Below are 15,174 nucleotides of genomic sequence, written 5' to 3' on the forward strand. Positions count from 1 at the left end.
TATTTTGTTTTTGCAGAAGGAAACAGACACTAGATTTTTGTCATGGTAATCTCATTACTGTATGTCAAGCATTATTTTAATTTTATTCCTTTCTGGACCATTGTTGCTTTGTGTTTACTGGAAATGATGACATTTTATATATCAAGATGTAATGAGTTATTTTACCATAAACCCAAAGACGAGCCTGTATCTAATCAAAAAGCTATTTATTTGTTAGTGGGTTGAACCCTCTGGCAGCTTTTAAAGTAGGGGTTTCCATCCAAATCATTTGTTCCCTTACTATTCAACTCTCTTTAAAATACTTTTCCGTCTTCCTTTTTTTCCTTTGCACTTGTAGTATATCTTAAAATCCTTTATTTTCCTAACTTGAATTAAAAAAAATATATTTGTACTACATCCTGTGGGCTTCATATGAACAAAGTGTAAATTTCCTGAATTTACACACTTTGCTTACAGAATTTATTTAGACTCAGATTCTGATCTGCTTGTTTTGAAATGAGATGTACTTATTCCTGCTCAGCCTGTCCTCTTCCTGTAAAGAGCCCATAGGCTAACTCCATATGAGTTAGACTCCCCTTTATCAGTACTTTGTTTAAATCTCTGGTAAATCAGTCTTTTGCAAAACATTTTCCTTCTTTATTCCTCCATCTAATCACCCTGTTCTCTTACAGCTCATAAATGTAGTTGCCTGGTCACCATGTGGGCAGTTCCTGGCAGCTGGTAGCATCGGGGGTTTACTGACCGTGTGGGATGTTGAAAGCAAGTTGTGTGTGGAAAGGTACAGTGTCACAGTGGAGACACTGAAGTTCATTTATAATGACTATGGAGAGATGATGTAGCATATTTTACCAATGGAAAGTCCATCCGTGTGTGTGTGTGTGCGCGCAATTTGTTAAGGAATGGTAATTACAATCATAGGCCAGGCCAGGGATGAGTAATCCTCTGTAGTATAAGGTCTCAATTTTCCTGACTAATGTAGTGAGAGGCAAACAAACTGTTGACCGGACAGTGGATGGCTTAAATGGGTTGACCAGTTCTGATTTTTTTTTTTCAAATCATGAAAATCCCCCCAACACACACACACACACACACACACACACACACACACACACACACACACACACACACACACACACACACATGCCCTAGTGGGTCTGCTGTTGTTATACTGGGTAGTCCCCTGTGATAAATGCTTGGAACTGTACGGATGTGAAGCAGTACATTACTGGGGGGGATTGCTTTTCCTTAGATTAGAGTTTATATGTAGGAGTTAAGATGCAGAAGGAGAGAGAGAGAGATTTTAGATGTCATTGAAGACATTTGTCTCTTCTCTACTGCAGGCAGAAGCATGAGAAGGGTTACACAGTGTGTAGCCTGGCCTGGCACCCTTCAGGAAGTCAGATTGTCTACACAGATACAGAAGGCTGTCTGGGCATGTTGGATGGCCTCTCTACATCTTCTACCATCAGCTCGAAGACCACTAAGGTACAGTTCAGATAATGGATTTTATATGGAAGCAGGATTTCAACTCTGAGCCACCAGAAGCCAATGTCCGCCCTAGTATTAAATAATTTTAGGTGAACCTTTGAAATTGTGAAAGAAAATCAAATGCTTATCAGTAGAAGGAAAATTGAAAAATTGACAGGAATTATTCACTATTGATGTAACTGGCAAAACCTATTTCCTTTATTCTTTATGAGCGTGTTGAATTTTACATCTGAAGCGATCCTCAAAACGGATTTTTTTTTTTGCAATAATTTCATTTTTATTTTTATTTTTTTCGATATTTTGGTTTTCTGTTCAATTTTTCTAATTTGAAACTTCAAGTTCTGCATAAAAATCCTTGCTGGAAACACAGCCAGAGGAATTCCCTTACTTCTCAGAGATTTGGTGCCCCGGGAGATTGGGTACACTGAGAATGAACCAACTTCACAATGCAGCTCAGTGTCTTCATTCTGGTTGAGACTCGAAGCAAAAAGTTTGGGGGTTTTAAACATATACACATTATTGTGAATATTTCTCCAGAGTATATTTCTTAGTATTTCATTACATAGTATATTGCATTTCTGTCAGATTTCACTTACCATGTTGAGTTGTCCTTAATGCTGGTCTTTTTCCTTTACATTGATTAGGCACCAGTTGCTAAAGAAGCAAAGGCCTATGACGATCTGTTTGATGAAGAGGATGATAGGGTGATGGATGAGGGACAGAGTGACGCTAACTCCCCTGTCAAAAACCCTGCGGTTGGTGATGATGATGACGATGATGACCTGATGCCTGCCACAGGGCGAATCAGGAACAGGGGGACATTCCTGGATGATGATAACTCACGAGGTGAGTTTAAGCATTTATGTTTGTATGGAGAAAGACTATGTCCTTGTAGAGCTGTAAACCATGAGCTAGTGGTTTGTGGAAATCTGGTTGTGCTGTCCTGAGGGAATGAGATGAGAAATTATGATTATAAAAAATGAAAATGATAAATTAATAGACTTAATTTTTGTAGCAACCCTCTGTAACAACATTGCCAAAAAGACCAAAAGGTTCCAAATTTTACTCAATGAACAATAAGGAAATATTGGAAAACTTGGAAAAAAGTTTTCCAAAAGTTTTCCATAAAAAAAAAAAGCTATTGGAAAACCATATGAATCTGAATACATGCTTTTTTGAGGGTTGGTATTCTATGTTAAGTACACTGAGAGAGCCATGAAACCGGAGTCAAATTCCATGTATGTGCAAACCTACATAGCCAATAAACATGATTCAGATTCAGATTTTGCTTGTGTGTTTTTTTTCAGACACTGGCTCACTGAAATTAGGTCTGGATAGATATGGAGAGGAGAATGATGACATTGGCAGTGCTGTAGTGCCCTCTGTTACTCCAGCAGTGCCCTTGCACCCTGCTTATGGGCCTATGCCCACACCACCCCAGAAGGCTTTCCAGCCGGGCTCCACTCCCGCACACCTCACTCACCGTTTCATGGTAGGCTTCCTTTCTCTTTATATGTTTAGTCATAACTTGATTTAGAAGTTAGGCATACTTTGAACAAATGGCATCATCTTGATATTTGTACAAACTTGTTGTGTACCAAGTCATTTGTTACCCTTACTGAACTGACTAAACTTGAAGGTAGGGGAACGAGGTCTTTGTCATTTGTAGGTTCAGGCTGCATCCCACAGCCTCTGCAATGTCCCTCCATGAATTCAGTCATGTTTGGGTCTCTTTGTAATTGCAATGCATTGAGTCAAACAAATATGAATATAGCGGTACATTATTGCAGAGGGTTTTTTCCCCCCTCAAATCTATTCATGGTGAACAGTGAGCAGCCTACATAGTGGTAGAATTACTTGTGTGAAAAGTGAAAAGTAAAGAATATGTAGACTGCTTGACAGTATGCTTATTTTCACACCTCAACACAGCTTTTCATTATAGATTATTTTCAAGTGGTTAATCATGCATCTGGACCAATCCTGGCTCTCTGCCCCCTGACTGTTCTTGAAACCCTTCTTTGCCTACCTGCCTATCCTTGTGCCTAAATGTGCACATACACCATCCATTTAATATCCCTTCTTAATCAAATTCAGGGTCAAAAGAGGCTGAAATCAATCTCGGCATGTGCTGGACAGAAGGCAAAGAGACACTCTGGACACATCCCAAATCTATGGCAGCCCACATACTCATTCACACTGCCATTCATTCCTTTGGGGAATTTAAAATTTCCAGAATGCAGAGCCCATGTGAACGTGGCAAGAACATACTACATATTCCATACCGAAGTGATTCAAGTCAGTTCTAAGACCTTGTTGTTAGGCCACCCATTTGTAATTTCCTAATTTAAGGATCCAAGTACTGCCATTCCTGTAGAAGTGTCCGTGGGCAAGATACCACTACCCCTGCCATGGGTGTTGCATTAGCAGAGAATGCCCAAAAGAAATTAACAACTTTAGAGGATAAACAAAGCATTAAAATAAAAAATTTGGGAATTTTAAAAAACAAAAGTGAATCCATGGGGCGGCACAGTGGCGCAGTGGTTAGCGCGGTCGCCTCACAGCAAGAAGGTCCTGGGTCCAAGCCCAGAGGTAGTCCAACCTTGGGGGTCATCCTGGGTCATTCTCTGTGTGGAATTTGCATGTTCTCCCCATGTGTGCGTGGGTTTCCTCCGGGTGTTCCAGTTTCCTCCCACAGTCCAAAACCATGCAGGTCAGGTGAATCAGCCATACTAAATGGTCCCTAGGTGTGTGTGTGTGTGTGTGTGTGTGTGTGTGTGTGTGTGTGTGTGTGTGTGTGTGTGTGTGTGTGTGTGTGTGTGTGTGTGTGTGTGTGTGTGTGTGTGTGTGTGTGTGTGTGTGTGTGTGTGTGTGTGTGTGTGTGTGTGTGTGTGTGTGTGTGTGTGTTGGCCCTGTGATGGACTTGCGTCTTGTCCAGGGTGTCTCCCCACCTGCCGCCCAATGACTGCTGGGATGGGCTCCAGCAACCCTGAGTAAGGATAAGCGGTTTGGATAATGAATGAATGAAAAAGTGAATCCATAATAGTGGGATGGTGATGAGTGAATTTGTAAATGCAAGTGCCGAAGATGGGGTTTCTTTGTAAGGTGTTGGGGCTCACTCTCTGTGATAGGTGAGGAGCTCAGTTATGCAAGGGGACCTTGCTCCTCCTCCGAACTGAGAGGAGTCAGCTGAGGTCATTTGGGCACCTAACATTCTACATAATGCTGGGCACATTCAACTGGGCGGAGACCCAGGAGAGCTGACCTAGGGCAAGCTTGAGAGTCTATATAGCCTAGCTGGCCTGGGAGCACCTGGGAATCCCTCAGGAGGGGCTGGAGGAAGTTGCTGGGGAAAGAGTTACTGGGCTGCTCTACTGGAAGGATAAAAATAAGGATGGATGAATTCAGTCTTTCCTCCTCATTAAGATGTGGAACTCGGTGGGCGTAGTGCGTGGTTACAATGATGAGCAGGATAACGCCATCGATGTGGAGTTCCATGACTCGGCCATACACCATGCCATGCACCTTACCAACTCGCTGGGACACACGATGGCTGACCTGTCCCAGGAGGCTGTGCTGCTGGCCTCCACCAGCACAGAGGAGCTTGCCAGGTATCTCCCCCTTTCCTAACATCCATCTTTTTAAACTCTGCCTGTAAACCTGTCCCAAGATTTTGTTGAGATAAGCTTGTGGAAAAATCCGTCAGTCAAAGTTTATGTAACGCTGCATTAAGCAATATGTTTGATTTTAACAGTGAATCAAATGGCTTCTTGTAATGTGAAAGGATTGTTAGTACTGATGATCCAGTGTTGTAGTCGAGTCACTAAACCTTGAGGTCGAGTCGCCAGTGTCCGAGTCCCCAAAGAAGAGTCCCGAGTTGAGTCCGAATCAAGTCCCCATTACCTGAGTCCGAGTCATCAAGGTTGAGTCTAACGTTAGCTATTTTCTGTGCACATGACATGTTGTGTGGGCAACAATGTAAAAAAACATACATGGAGCTAGCTTTGGAAAATTAACGTTATCTATAAAAAATTAACTTGGTTCTAATGATATGATTCTATTGGACTTAACTAGCTAGCTACTGACACTGATGGCACACAAATTAGCAAGCTAGGTTAGAGCATATAACTTGGCTAACATTGGCTAGCTAGCTAGGTAGCTAACGTTAACTGATCACCAAACATAATATGAGATGCAATCATCAACTGATTGCATCTGACTTACTTTTCCGGGTGCATCCTTGACAGATGTCTGTTGAAGTTTAAGGTTGTCTCGGTCTTCTCCTCAATAGTGCGTTTACATATCAAACATCTAGAAGTGCTCTTCCTGGAATTTGATGTAAATCCATGTAAGCAAAGCGCACAATTCGGGGGGGCTCTTTAGGCATCTTAGCACTAACTGTTACTGAACATGAGGGTATACACGTGACTCTGCATGTAGGTGGAACACACATGTCTGCCCTTGCACGAAATTGAATAATGTTATGGTATTAATATAGCTATCAATATCGTATGCCAAATTATTAGGGCCTATTACAAAAAAACTAACAAAAACAAAAAAACAGTCTTGATCAATTAACAAGTCCGAGTCCTCATCTCCAACTTCCGAGTCTGAATGCAGTCAATGCTCGAGTCCAAGTCCAAGTCATCAGTGCTCAAGTCCAAGTCAAGTCACAAGTCCTGAAAACAGGGCTTGAAATTAACGATGTCCCGGGGACCATAAAAAAATCCTACTGGGACACAAATATATTTTGTCTGGGACAATTCCGGGAAAGTGAAAAAAAACGTCAAAGTAAACTTCGAAATAGGTGTTATTTGCAAAGTCATTAATTATGAGTATCTAGACGTTACTTTGTCGTTTGAATAATTTAATAAAAACGTGTGAACGGCGAAACTACAGAAGGCTTACGTTCTTGCGGCACCTCACGATAGGGCAGTCAATCACCTGTTCGTGCAAATCATAGAATGCATTCTACATCATCCACTCTGCCAGTGGCTGCTGCTTGACTCACGCCAATGCAACGTTCATAGAGCCAGAGCGATAGATCATCATCAACGACAGTTAAAAGAAGAATAAGAAAGAAATGCTGAGGTGGTTGAATAAACAGCCCCCTGATACAAGCTCCAATACTGCCGACTCCCGAAACGACTGCCGACTCCCGAAACTAATATTCATATGTTTAATAAAAGAATAAGTATTTTAAACTTATATGGTGGACCAGAGTCCATGGTGTGATGATTAAGTGACAAAAAAGGATCAAATTATATGTATTCTGCATAATTGGGGGGGCGACGACAAGAATTAAAATTTGGGACACTGTTGGTTATATCCGGGACAATACAAAGTAGAATTCGGGACAGTTGTGGGACACTGAGGAAAAAAGTTAATATCGAGCCCTGCCTGAAAATCAGGACTCAAGTACTACAACACTGTGATGATCACACCCCAATCTACCCTTTTCAGCTCATTGTTTAGTTTTGCTGGTCCGACAAAGGGCACCTTTGTCTCTGGTTGAGTCCCTGCATCTCCATAACATCATGGATAAGCTGCTTGCAACTCACAAGCTGAGAACGCGATCTAGGGTGAAACTCACTGAGAAGAGAGGAAGCAAGCTCAATAACATGGGAATATGATGAAGTTAAGCTCTTGGGCTTGATCCAACTTTATTGTGACTTACCAAAGGACTAAGGCCAAAACCTAAACAAGCAACTCTTCCCAGATAGCCCATCAATTTGTCATGGCCCAGCTTAAAGCCAAAGTGACTTTCTTACAAACACGAGTAAGGTTAACCAATTTTATTAAGAAACTAAATACTAGCCCAAAAACATACAGATGGATGTAGTCCATCAGTAAAATCAGCATGTGAGCAAGGTCTTGTAGGGGAGAAAATGTGTGTTGTGTGTGTGTTGGATGCACAAAGAAAACCAAGATAACCTAAAAAAACAAACTAGCCAACCTCATCACTGTACTAGAGTATAAATGAAAGAAGTGGGGCGACAAACCCCAGAGAAAGAGGAAAGGTGACATGTAGGCAGAGAGAGTGAGACACCAGTTGAGCAGGAAAAGCCAAAATCCAAAGTCCTCGTGGGTCTAACTGGCCCGCTCACAGGCACTTCTTATTAACAATCACCCCTTGCTGACTCTTCACACTGGAAGATCTAGAAATAGAATAGTTGGGTCCGATCCAGTATTGGTGTTGGGTGCCGATACTGATGTTATTCACTCATTGGATATCGGACTGATGTTACCGATCCAGATTCCATAGTCTGATGTTTTTATCAATTATAAATATTTTAAGCCCATAGCCCAAATGGTATATGTAAGTTCAGGTAGCTTAGTATGAAGTGTTTCAAATGCGGGGACGTGGGATACGAGCGCTTTGCTTGCCCACACAGAGAGCAGGAAGTAGAAGATGCGGAAGCTACCAAAGCGGGGGATGGGGGGAGTAGCAATAAGGCGAGGGAGAGCAATGATGCCAATGGCTCCGGGTAAACAAGTGAACCCCCACAAAATGTAAACCTGGATTCTCCTAAACTCCATAGTAATTCGGAGAAAGATAAAATGGTTGTAGTTGACGTTAGTAACTGTATCAGAGGGACCCAGTGTGCGTGGAGTTAGTGGCACTGCTGTGTACGTAACCTCCCCGGCAGCTGCTGCAGCCAAGCCCAGGCAGGAGACGCAGAATGACGGGGAGGAGGCGGCGGTGGAGCCACCTGTTATCGAGAGCTAGGCGAGGGAGGATGTGACAATGTTATCATTCTCCTTCTCCTGGCTCTCGGTAACGACACATGACAGGGCAAGTTAAGAACCACATGTAAAATCTTATGTCACTTTATCCGGGTTATTGTCACATTGTACGGTATACATAAGCATACATATTTACACACACTGGCGCACACACAAACACACACACACACACGTATGTATGTGGCATGTGACTCTATGTACCAGGACAAAACATTTCTAAATATGGTGATTGGAATAGATCCCAAAATCACTCAAACCCAGTTGTTTGTCAGATGGACAACTGAGCCTTGGGAAAATCCTTCCAAACTCTTCTTTCTTATTGCAATCCCAGTAAGCTTCAGTGCCTCCACTTCTCATCGTGGGATACCAACAAAGATTGGATTGTGGACCTGCCCAAGGGGGAGGATGTGCAGGCCCTTTGCCTGGGCCAGGGCTGGGTGGCTGCAGCCACAAGCTCCTTGCTGCTTCGGCTCTTTTCTGTAGGGGGACTTCAGAGGGAGCTCTTCAGCCTGCCTGGGCCTGTGGTCTGCATGGCAGGACACGGGGAGCAACTGCTCATAGTCTACCATCGTGGTAAGATTACCAAACACATGTACATAACTGAAGGTTTACATCGATTTTTCTAAAATTACAGATGAAAGATCCGATCCAAAAAATGGCACACATTTATGCAAGGTTTTATGTACTTATTAACTATATTTGTGCAGGGGCACCGGCAGCATTCTTTTTTAAGGTATTCAGACAGATTCTCATCTGTTACGTGACTTCACACAACCTACTGCAAACATACCTTTTGCCCAAAAGAAAAAACACTTTACACTGTATTTACTGCATATAATGTATGATTATTAACTATGGAGACACAATGGTTCATTTGAATACCTTCAACTACAAGCTCGCACAGCTGAGAGGCTGAGCAGTGGATCTACTTACGGGGCTGCTAATTCAAGCTTTCCTGTTTATTGTAGACCTGCAAGAACAAATTCATGTTAAACTTATACTCAATTTGTTACAAAAATAAAGGGATTACTGTCATTATTGTAAGCCTATGTTCTTTAGTTATTAGCACACAAGCCTACCATGGCATAAATAACTTGACTTCAGTTGGGTAGTTTATTATAGAGAGTGCCTGTATAGGCTACATTAGTCACAGTTGGGAAAAATCCTGATATTATTTACCAACCATCTTGAAAATTGTCCAGTATCGTATCACACTGTGTCTTATCACATTGTTATACACTTCACATCCATCCATCCATCTGTTATCCAAACTGCTTATCCTGCTCTCTGGGTCACACGGATACTGGAGCCTATCATTGGGCGGCAGACTGGGAGACATCCTGGACAGGCCGCCAGGCCATCAGTTTACATGAAATAGTGTTATAATTGTTGTGAGCAGAACAAGATTTAAAACCACTACATTTTCCCTGCTACTGTCAAGTACATCAGGGGAGTGGTCATGTCCAGTATTATAGAAAAGTCAGTGCACACTAAACAAAGTTGGATTTTACTACCTTAATGAAGCATAGACTGGTGGATCTATCTGGCACACTATTTTTGCCAGATAATCTAATAGGAAACAGCTGGACGAAAATGACAATTTGTATGGTTACAAAGGAGGTAAGTTGTGGGATCCATGTCCACTAGCCATCACTTGCACTGGTTGACTGAAGATAGTAAAATAGATTTACAATGCATACTTAATGTGTTTTAATCTTTTTTTTTTTTTTTTTGCCGTGGTCCTCCCATGTGCTCTGTCCCCCTGGCGAAACTCCTCACTGTCAGGTGAAAATAAGTGGCTGGTGACTCCACATGTATGGGAGGAGGCATGTCGTAGTCTGGGGAGAAAAAAAAAGGGGGGGGGCAACAGAGACGCGGTGTTTGGAAAATATGCGTCTCAACTGTTCGACACTTCCGCCACATATGGAATCACCACTGGTTTACGCTTAGACAGCTGTTGTCCTTCTCCTCTCCGATCGGCTGGTGCACTGTTTGGGCATCTTCCTGGCTTTGACAAACACCCAGTTAGGATAAGTTGGGGGGGCTAAGAGTACATCTGTCACCGTCTTACAATGCTGTGATTGTAACTATTCCTCAGTCCTCTGTGAATAGTACAAATGGCCATTGTAATTCTAATTAATGGTCATGGCAATTTACATATGAAACCGATCATTGGTTTCAGTCATTATGCAACTGTGCTGTTCGTAAGGTTGGGGATATCTGCAGTAAGCTGAGACTGACGAAGTCACTTAAATGAGTGATCAAATGTTTCTCCTACAAACCCCAATTCCAATGAAGTTGGGGCATTGTGTAAAACGTAAATAAAAAGAATACAATGATTTGCAAATCCTTTTCGACCTATATTCAATTGAATACACTACAAAGACAAGATATTTAATGTTCAAACTAATAAACTTTATTGTTTTTTTTTGGGTTTTTTTGCAAATATTCACTCATTTTGAATTTGATGCCTGCAACACGTTCCAAAAAAGCTGGGACAGGGCCTTGTTCACCACTGTGTTACATCACCTTTCCTTTTAACAACACTCAATAAGCATTTGGGAACAGAGGACACTAATTGTTGAAGCTTTGTAGGTGGAATTCTTTCCCATTCTTGCTTGATGTACGACTTCAGTTACTCAACAGTCCGTGGTCTCCGTTGTCGTATTTTGCACTTCATAATGCGCCACACATTTTCAATGGGAGACAGGTCTGGACTGCAGGCAGGCCAGTCTAGTACCCGCACTCTTTTACTACGAAGCCACGCTGTTGTAACACGTGCAGAATGTGGCTTGGCATTGTCTTGCTGAAATAAGCAGGGATGTCCCTGAAAAAGACGTCGCTTGGATGGCAGCATATGTTGCTCCAAAACCTGTATGTACCTTTCAGCATTAATGGTGCCTTCACAGATGTGCAGGTTACCCATGCCATGGGCACTAACACACCCCCATACCATCACAGATGCTGGCTTTTGGACTTTGCGCTGAGAACAATCTGGATGGTCCTTTTCCTCTCTAGCCCGGAGGACACGACGTCCATGATTTCCAAAAACAATTTGAAATGTGGACTCATCAGACCACAGCACACTTTTCCACTTTGCATCAGTCCATCTCAGATGAGCTCGGGCCCAGAGAAGCCGGCGGCGTTTCTGGGTGTTGTTGATATATGGCTTTCGCTTTGCATGGTAGAGTTTTAACTTGCACTTGTAGCTGTAACGACGAACTGTGTTAACTGACAATGGTTTTCCGAAGTGTTCCCGATCCCACGTGGTAATATCCTTTACAGAATGATGTCGGTTTTTAATGCACTGCCGCCTGAGGGGTCGAAGGTCGCGGGCATTCAATGTTGGGTTTTGACCTTGCCACTTACGTGCAGACATTTCTCCGTATTCTCTGAATCTTTTGATGATATTATGGACTGTAGGTGATGAAATCCCTAAATTCCTTGCAATTGTACATTGAGAAACGTTGTTCTTAAACTGTTGGACTATTTGCTCACGAAGTTGTTCACAAAGTGGTGAACCTCACCCCATCCTTGCTTGTGAACGACTTGAGCCTTTTGGGGATGCTCCTTTTATACCCAGTCATGACACTCACCTGTTTCCAATTAACCTGTTCACCTGTGGAATGTTCCAAACAGGTGTTTTTTGAGCATTCCTCAACTTTCCCAGTCTTCTGTTGCCCCTGTCCCAGCTTTTTTGGAATGTGTTGCAGGCAGCAAATTCAAAATGAGTGAGTATTTGCAAAAAACAAAGTTTATCTGTTTGAACATTAAATATCTTGTCTTTGTAGTGTATTCAATTGAATATAGGTCGAAAAGGATTTGGAAATCATTGTATTCTGTTTTTATTCACGTTTTACACAATGTCCCAACTTCATTGGAATTGGGGTTTGTAATAAACAGTGTCCAGATGAGCTGATTCAACTTTCTGGGGTTTCCTTACCTGAATTATTGAGCATGCATTAAGATGCTAAACGGTATGTAGTACTGTCAGTATGCAGTATGTTCTATTAGTAGCAAGTATTTTGATGCAGCCATGTCTTGCATACTTTCATGGAGTTTTATGTACATATGAACGCTATTGAGTCTTATTTTGAAATGAGCCATCAACTATATAACAAAAGGAAAAGTATGTCTTGATAAAACAAACTCAGAATCAAGCAATGATGAAACTTTTGAAATGATTACAAGTAAATTGTTTTGGTAGACAAAAATATTGCACTTTCACAGACAGAACCCTTTATGTTTTGCTTGAATTTTTATAACTATGAATGTGTTTTGACAGTGTACCTTTTTCTCTGAATGGATATAATTGGTTAAATAATTGGTTTTTATATAAGTTAAAACCACTGCAAACCATATATTGACAGACTGTTTTTTTTTTCTTCTAATTTGCACAACACACACGTATCAAAAAAGGATGTTGCATGTGTGTAAACATTGTACATACATACACACAAACACATTAACAAACATATGTCTTCTTTTATGTAACCAGCCACAGGCTTCGATGGGGAACAGGCTCTTGGTGTCCAGCTGTTGCACTTCGGCAGGAGAAGGAGACAGGTCATCCATGAGCCCCTCCCACTTTCTCGCAAATCCCACCTGTCCTGGCTCGGATTCAGTGCTGAGGGTCAGATTGTCCGACACTCTCTTGGATTAGAAAACAGTGTTTCTGATTTTCTTCTCAAAAGTTATTTGATTTAAAATGACCAAAGAGAAATTTATACAGATAAGAGAACTTACTCTTAAACACATCAGGCATTTCCTACCCACTTTGAATTATTTTGACTAAGATTAAGAGCTTTGTAAAATTCCAGCTTGGTTGCTTTGTTGTTGTTTTTTTAGGTACTCCGTGCTATGTTGATTCTGAGGGTGTGGTACGCATGTTAAACCGCTCCCTGGGAAACACTTGGACGCCAGTCAGTAACACTAAGGAGAAATGCAAGAGCAAGTCAGACCATTACTGGGTGGTCGGCGTTCACGAGAATCCACAGCAGCTCAGGTAGAGGCCCCGCTTAAATGTCTACTCAGCTTTGAGATTAAAGCCCGATCTAGATTCATACCCATGCTGTCATGCCTTGCCTTGACTGAGCTTGACAAAAATTGATAATGTAGAGCATGTTCCTGAGCTCGACTAATGATGACTGCAAAAGTTATTGTTGTTTTTCTGTATTAATTTCATTAACATTTATCTATTTGTTCAATGTTTGTTTTATTGATTGATTGATTGATTGATTGATTGATTGATTGATTGATTGATTGATTGATTGATTGATTGATTGTTGTCTGGCTCTGGATCTCTTTGCCAGGTGTATCCCATGTAAGGGCTCCAGATACCCTCCAACCCTGCCAAGGCCAGCTGTAAACATCCTGCCCTTCAAACTACCCCTGTGTCAGACCAGCACTGAGAAGGGACAGTTGGAGGTAGAGAATGCTTAACAAACTTAACACAACTTCCTTAGAGGGCAGTGTTGCATTTCTTAAAAAGAAAACAAGGATTATAACAAAAAGAACAAAATGTAGTGCATTAAACTTTGGGTATGAATCCACTTTAACAAATTTCACACCATTTTGCATGGAGCAATTCTTATACATTTTGATGTTTAACCACAATATGAGTGCGTTTGTTGTGCTACACTACTGGATGTTCTTCATTGCTCAGCCAGTAAGCATTGGTACTATGTGTAGGCATGCATATTTGCATTTTTGTGAGACAGGCTACCTGAGTAACCCCTTCTCTGTGTTGTTTTGCAGAGATATTTATGTCTACCCTTTGCAGAATTATGTTTTAGCCTTTACTCACACATGCTAGATGTAAGAGATGTAAGATAGCGAGCCAATGAATGATGAACTAAAATGAGCTATATTCTAGCAAAGAATGCTTGTAAAAGCCCTGCTTTATGCTCGTCCATGTAGCTGGCTTTTTTTTTCGGGGGGGTGGGGGTTCCCGTTTTTCTCCCCAGTTGTATCTGGCCAATTACCCCACTATTCCGAGCCGTCCCGGTCGTTGCTCCACCCCCTCTGCCAAGCTGGGGAGGGTTGAAGACTATCACGTGCCTCCTCCGATACATGTGGAGTTGCCAGCCGCTTCTTTTCACCTGACAGTGAGGAGTTTCACCAGGGGGACATAGTGCATGGGAGGATCATGCTATTCCCCCTAGTTCCCCCTCCCCCGAGCAGGCGCCCTGACTGACCAGAGGAGGCACTAAGTGCAGCAACCAGGACACATACCCAGATCCACCTTCCCACCCGCAGACACGGCCAATTGTGTCTGTAGGGACGCCTGACCAAGCCAGAGGTAACACGGGGATTCAAACTGGCGATCCCCATGTTGGTAGGCAGGAATAGACTGCTACACTACCCGGACACCCTGTAGCTGGCTTTTAAAAGCACTTTGGTTTTTAGTGTTTAGTTGAACTAGCTTAAATAGCTTGTGAAATAGTTTTATAAATCACAACTCCTCTGCAGCTCCAATGTGCAACAAAGTTTATTCAAGCAGTCTTTGTTTTGTGGCAAAGCTTCGCCACAACTTGGGTTGGTTACCAGACTCGATACTTTTAAGGGTACCGACTGAATTACATCGGTACTACTGAGTAGCTACTCATTTTAGATCAATTGGTGCCAATTTTTGGTACCTTGAGAGTGGGTTGTGTTGTGAATTAAAATAGATATTGATAAGATTTTTTTGTGAGACTTTCAAAAAAATCCCTCTCAGTTTACCGTTTGTTGCAAGTGTGCACCTGGGTGAGCGAGTATACATTGGAGAAAGCGAGAGAGAGAGAGAGAGAGAGCAAGACTATGTTACCTTTCCCCTAAACCTACAGCTTGTTCAAATCCAATACAGTCAGGACAGTGGTGAGCCGAAAATTAATCTTTTGTTTTTGTTTTTTGTTTTTTTTGTAAATCTACTACCCCCCCCTTTTCGACAACCCCACTACA

At 42.0% G+C, this 15,174-nt stretch overlaps 1 protein-coding gene across 1 annotated transcript in view; it reads left to right on the forward strand.

Annotated features, from left to right (window-relative positions):
• Positions 1-15,174, forward strand: part of wdhd1 (WD repeat and HMG-box DNA binding protein 1) — a 58,290-nt gene that overhangs the window by 10,623 nt on the left and 32,493 nt on the right. Inside the window, exons 8-16 of the mRNA XM_056279121.1 lie at positions 672-778; positions 1,341-1,485; positions 2,133-2,334; positions 2,796-2,980; positions 4,912-5,096; positions 8,564-8,805; positions 12,731-12,865; positions 13,081-13,237; positions 13,545-13,659. Of these exons, the coding sequence (XP_056135096.1) occupies positions 672-778; positions 1,341-1,485; positions 2,133-2,334; positions 2,796-2,980; positions 4,912-5,096; positions 8,564-8,805; positions 12,731-12,865; positions 13,081-13,237; positions 13,545-13,659 (1,473 nt within the window). The remainder of the gene's footprint in view (positions 1-671; positions 779-1,340; positions 1,486-2,132; positions 2,335-2,795; positions 2,981-4,911; positions 5,097-8,563; positions 8,806-12,730; positions 12,866-13,080; positions 13,238-13,544; positions 13,660-15,174) is intronic.

The sequence above is a fragment of the Lampris incognitus genome, chromosome 4, assembly GCF_029633865.1.
Source record: "Lampris incognitus isolate fLamInc1 chromosome 4, fLamInc1.hap2, whole genome shotgun sequence".
Lineage (NCBI taxonomy): Eukaryota > Metazoa > Chordata > Actinopteri > Lampriformes > Lampridae > Lampris > Lampris incognitus.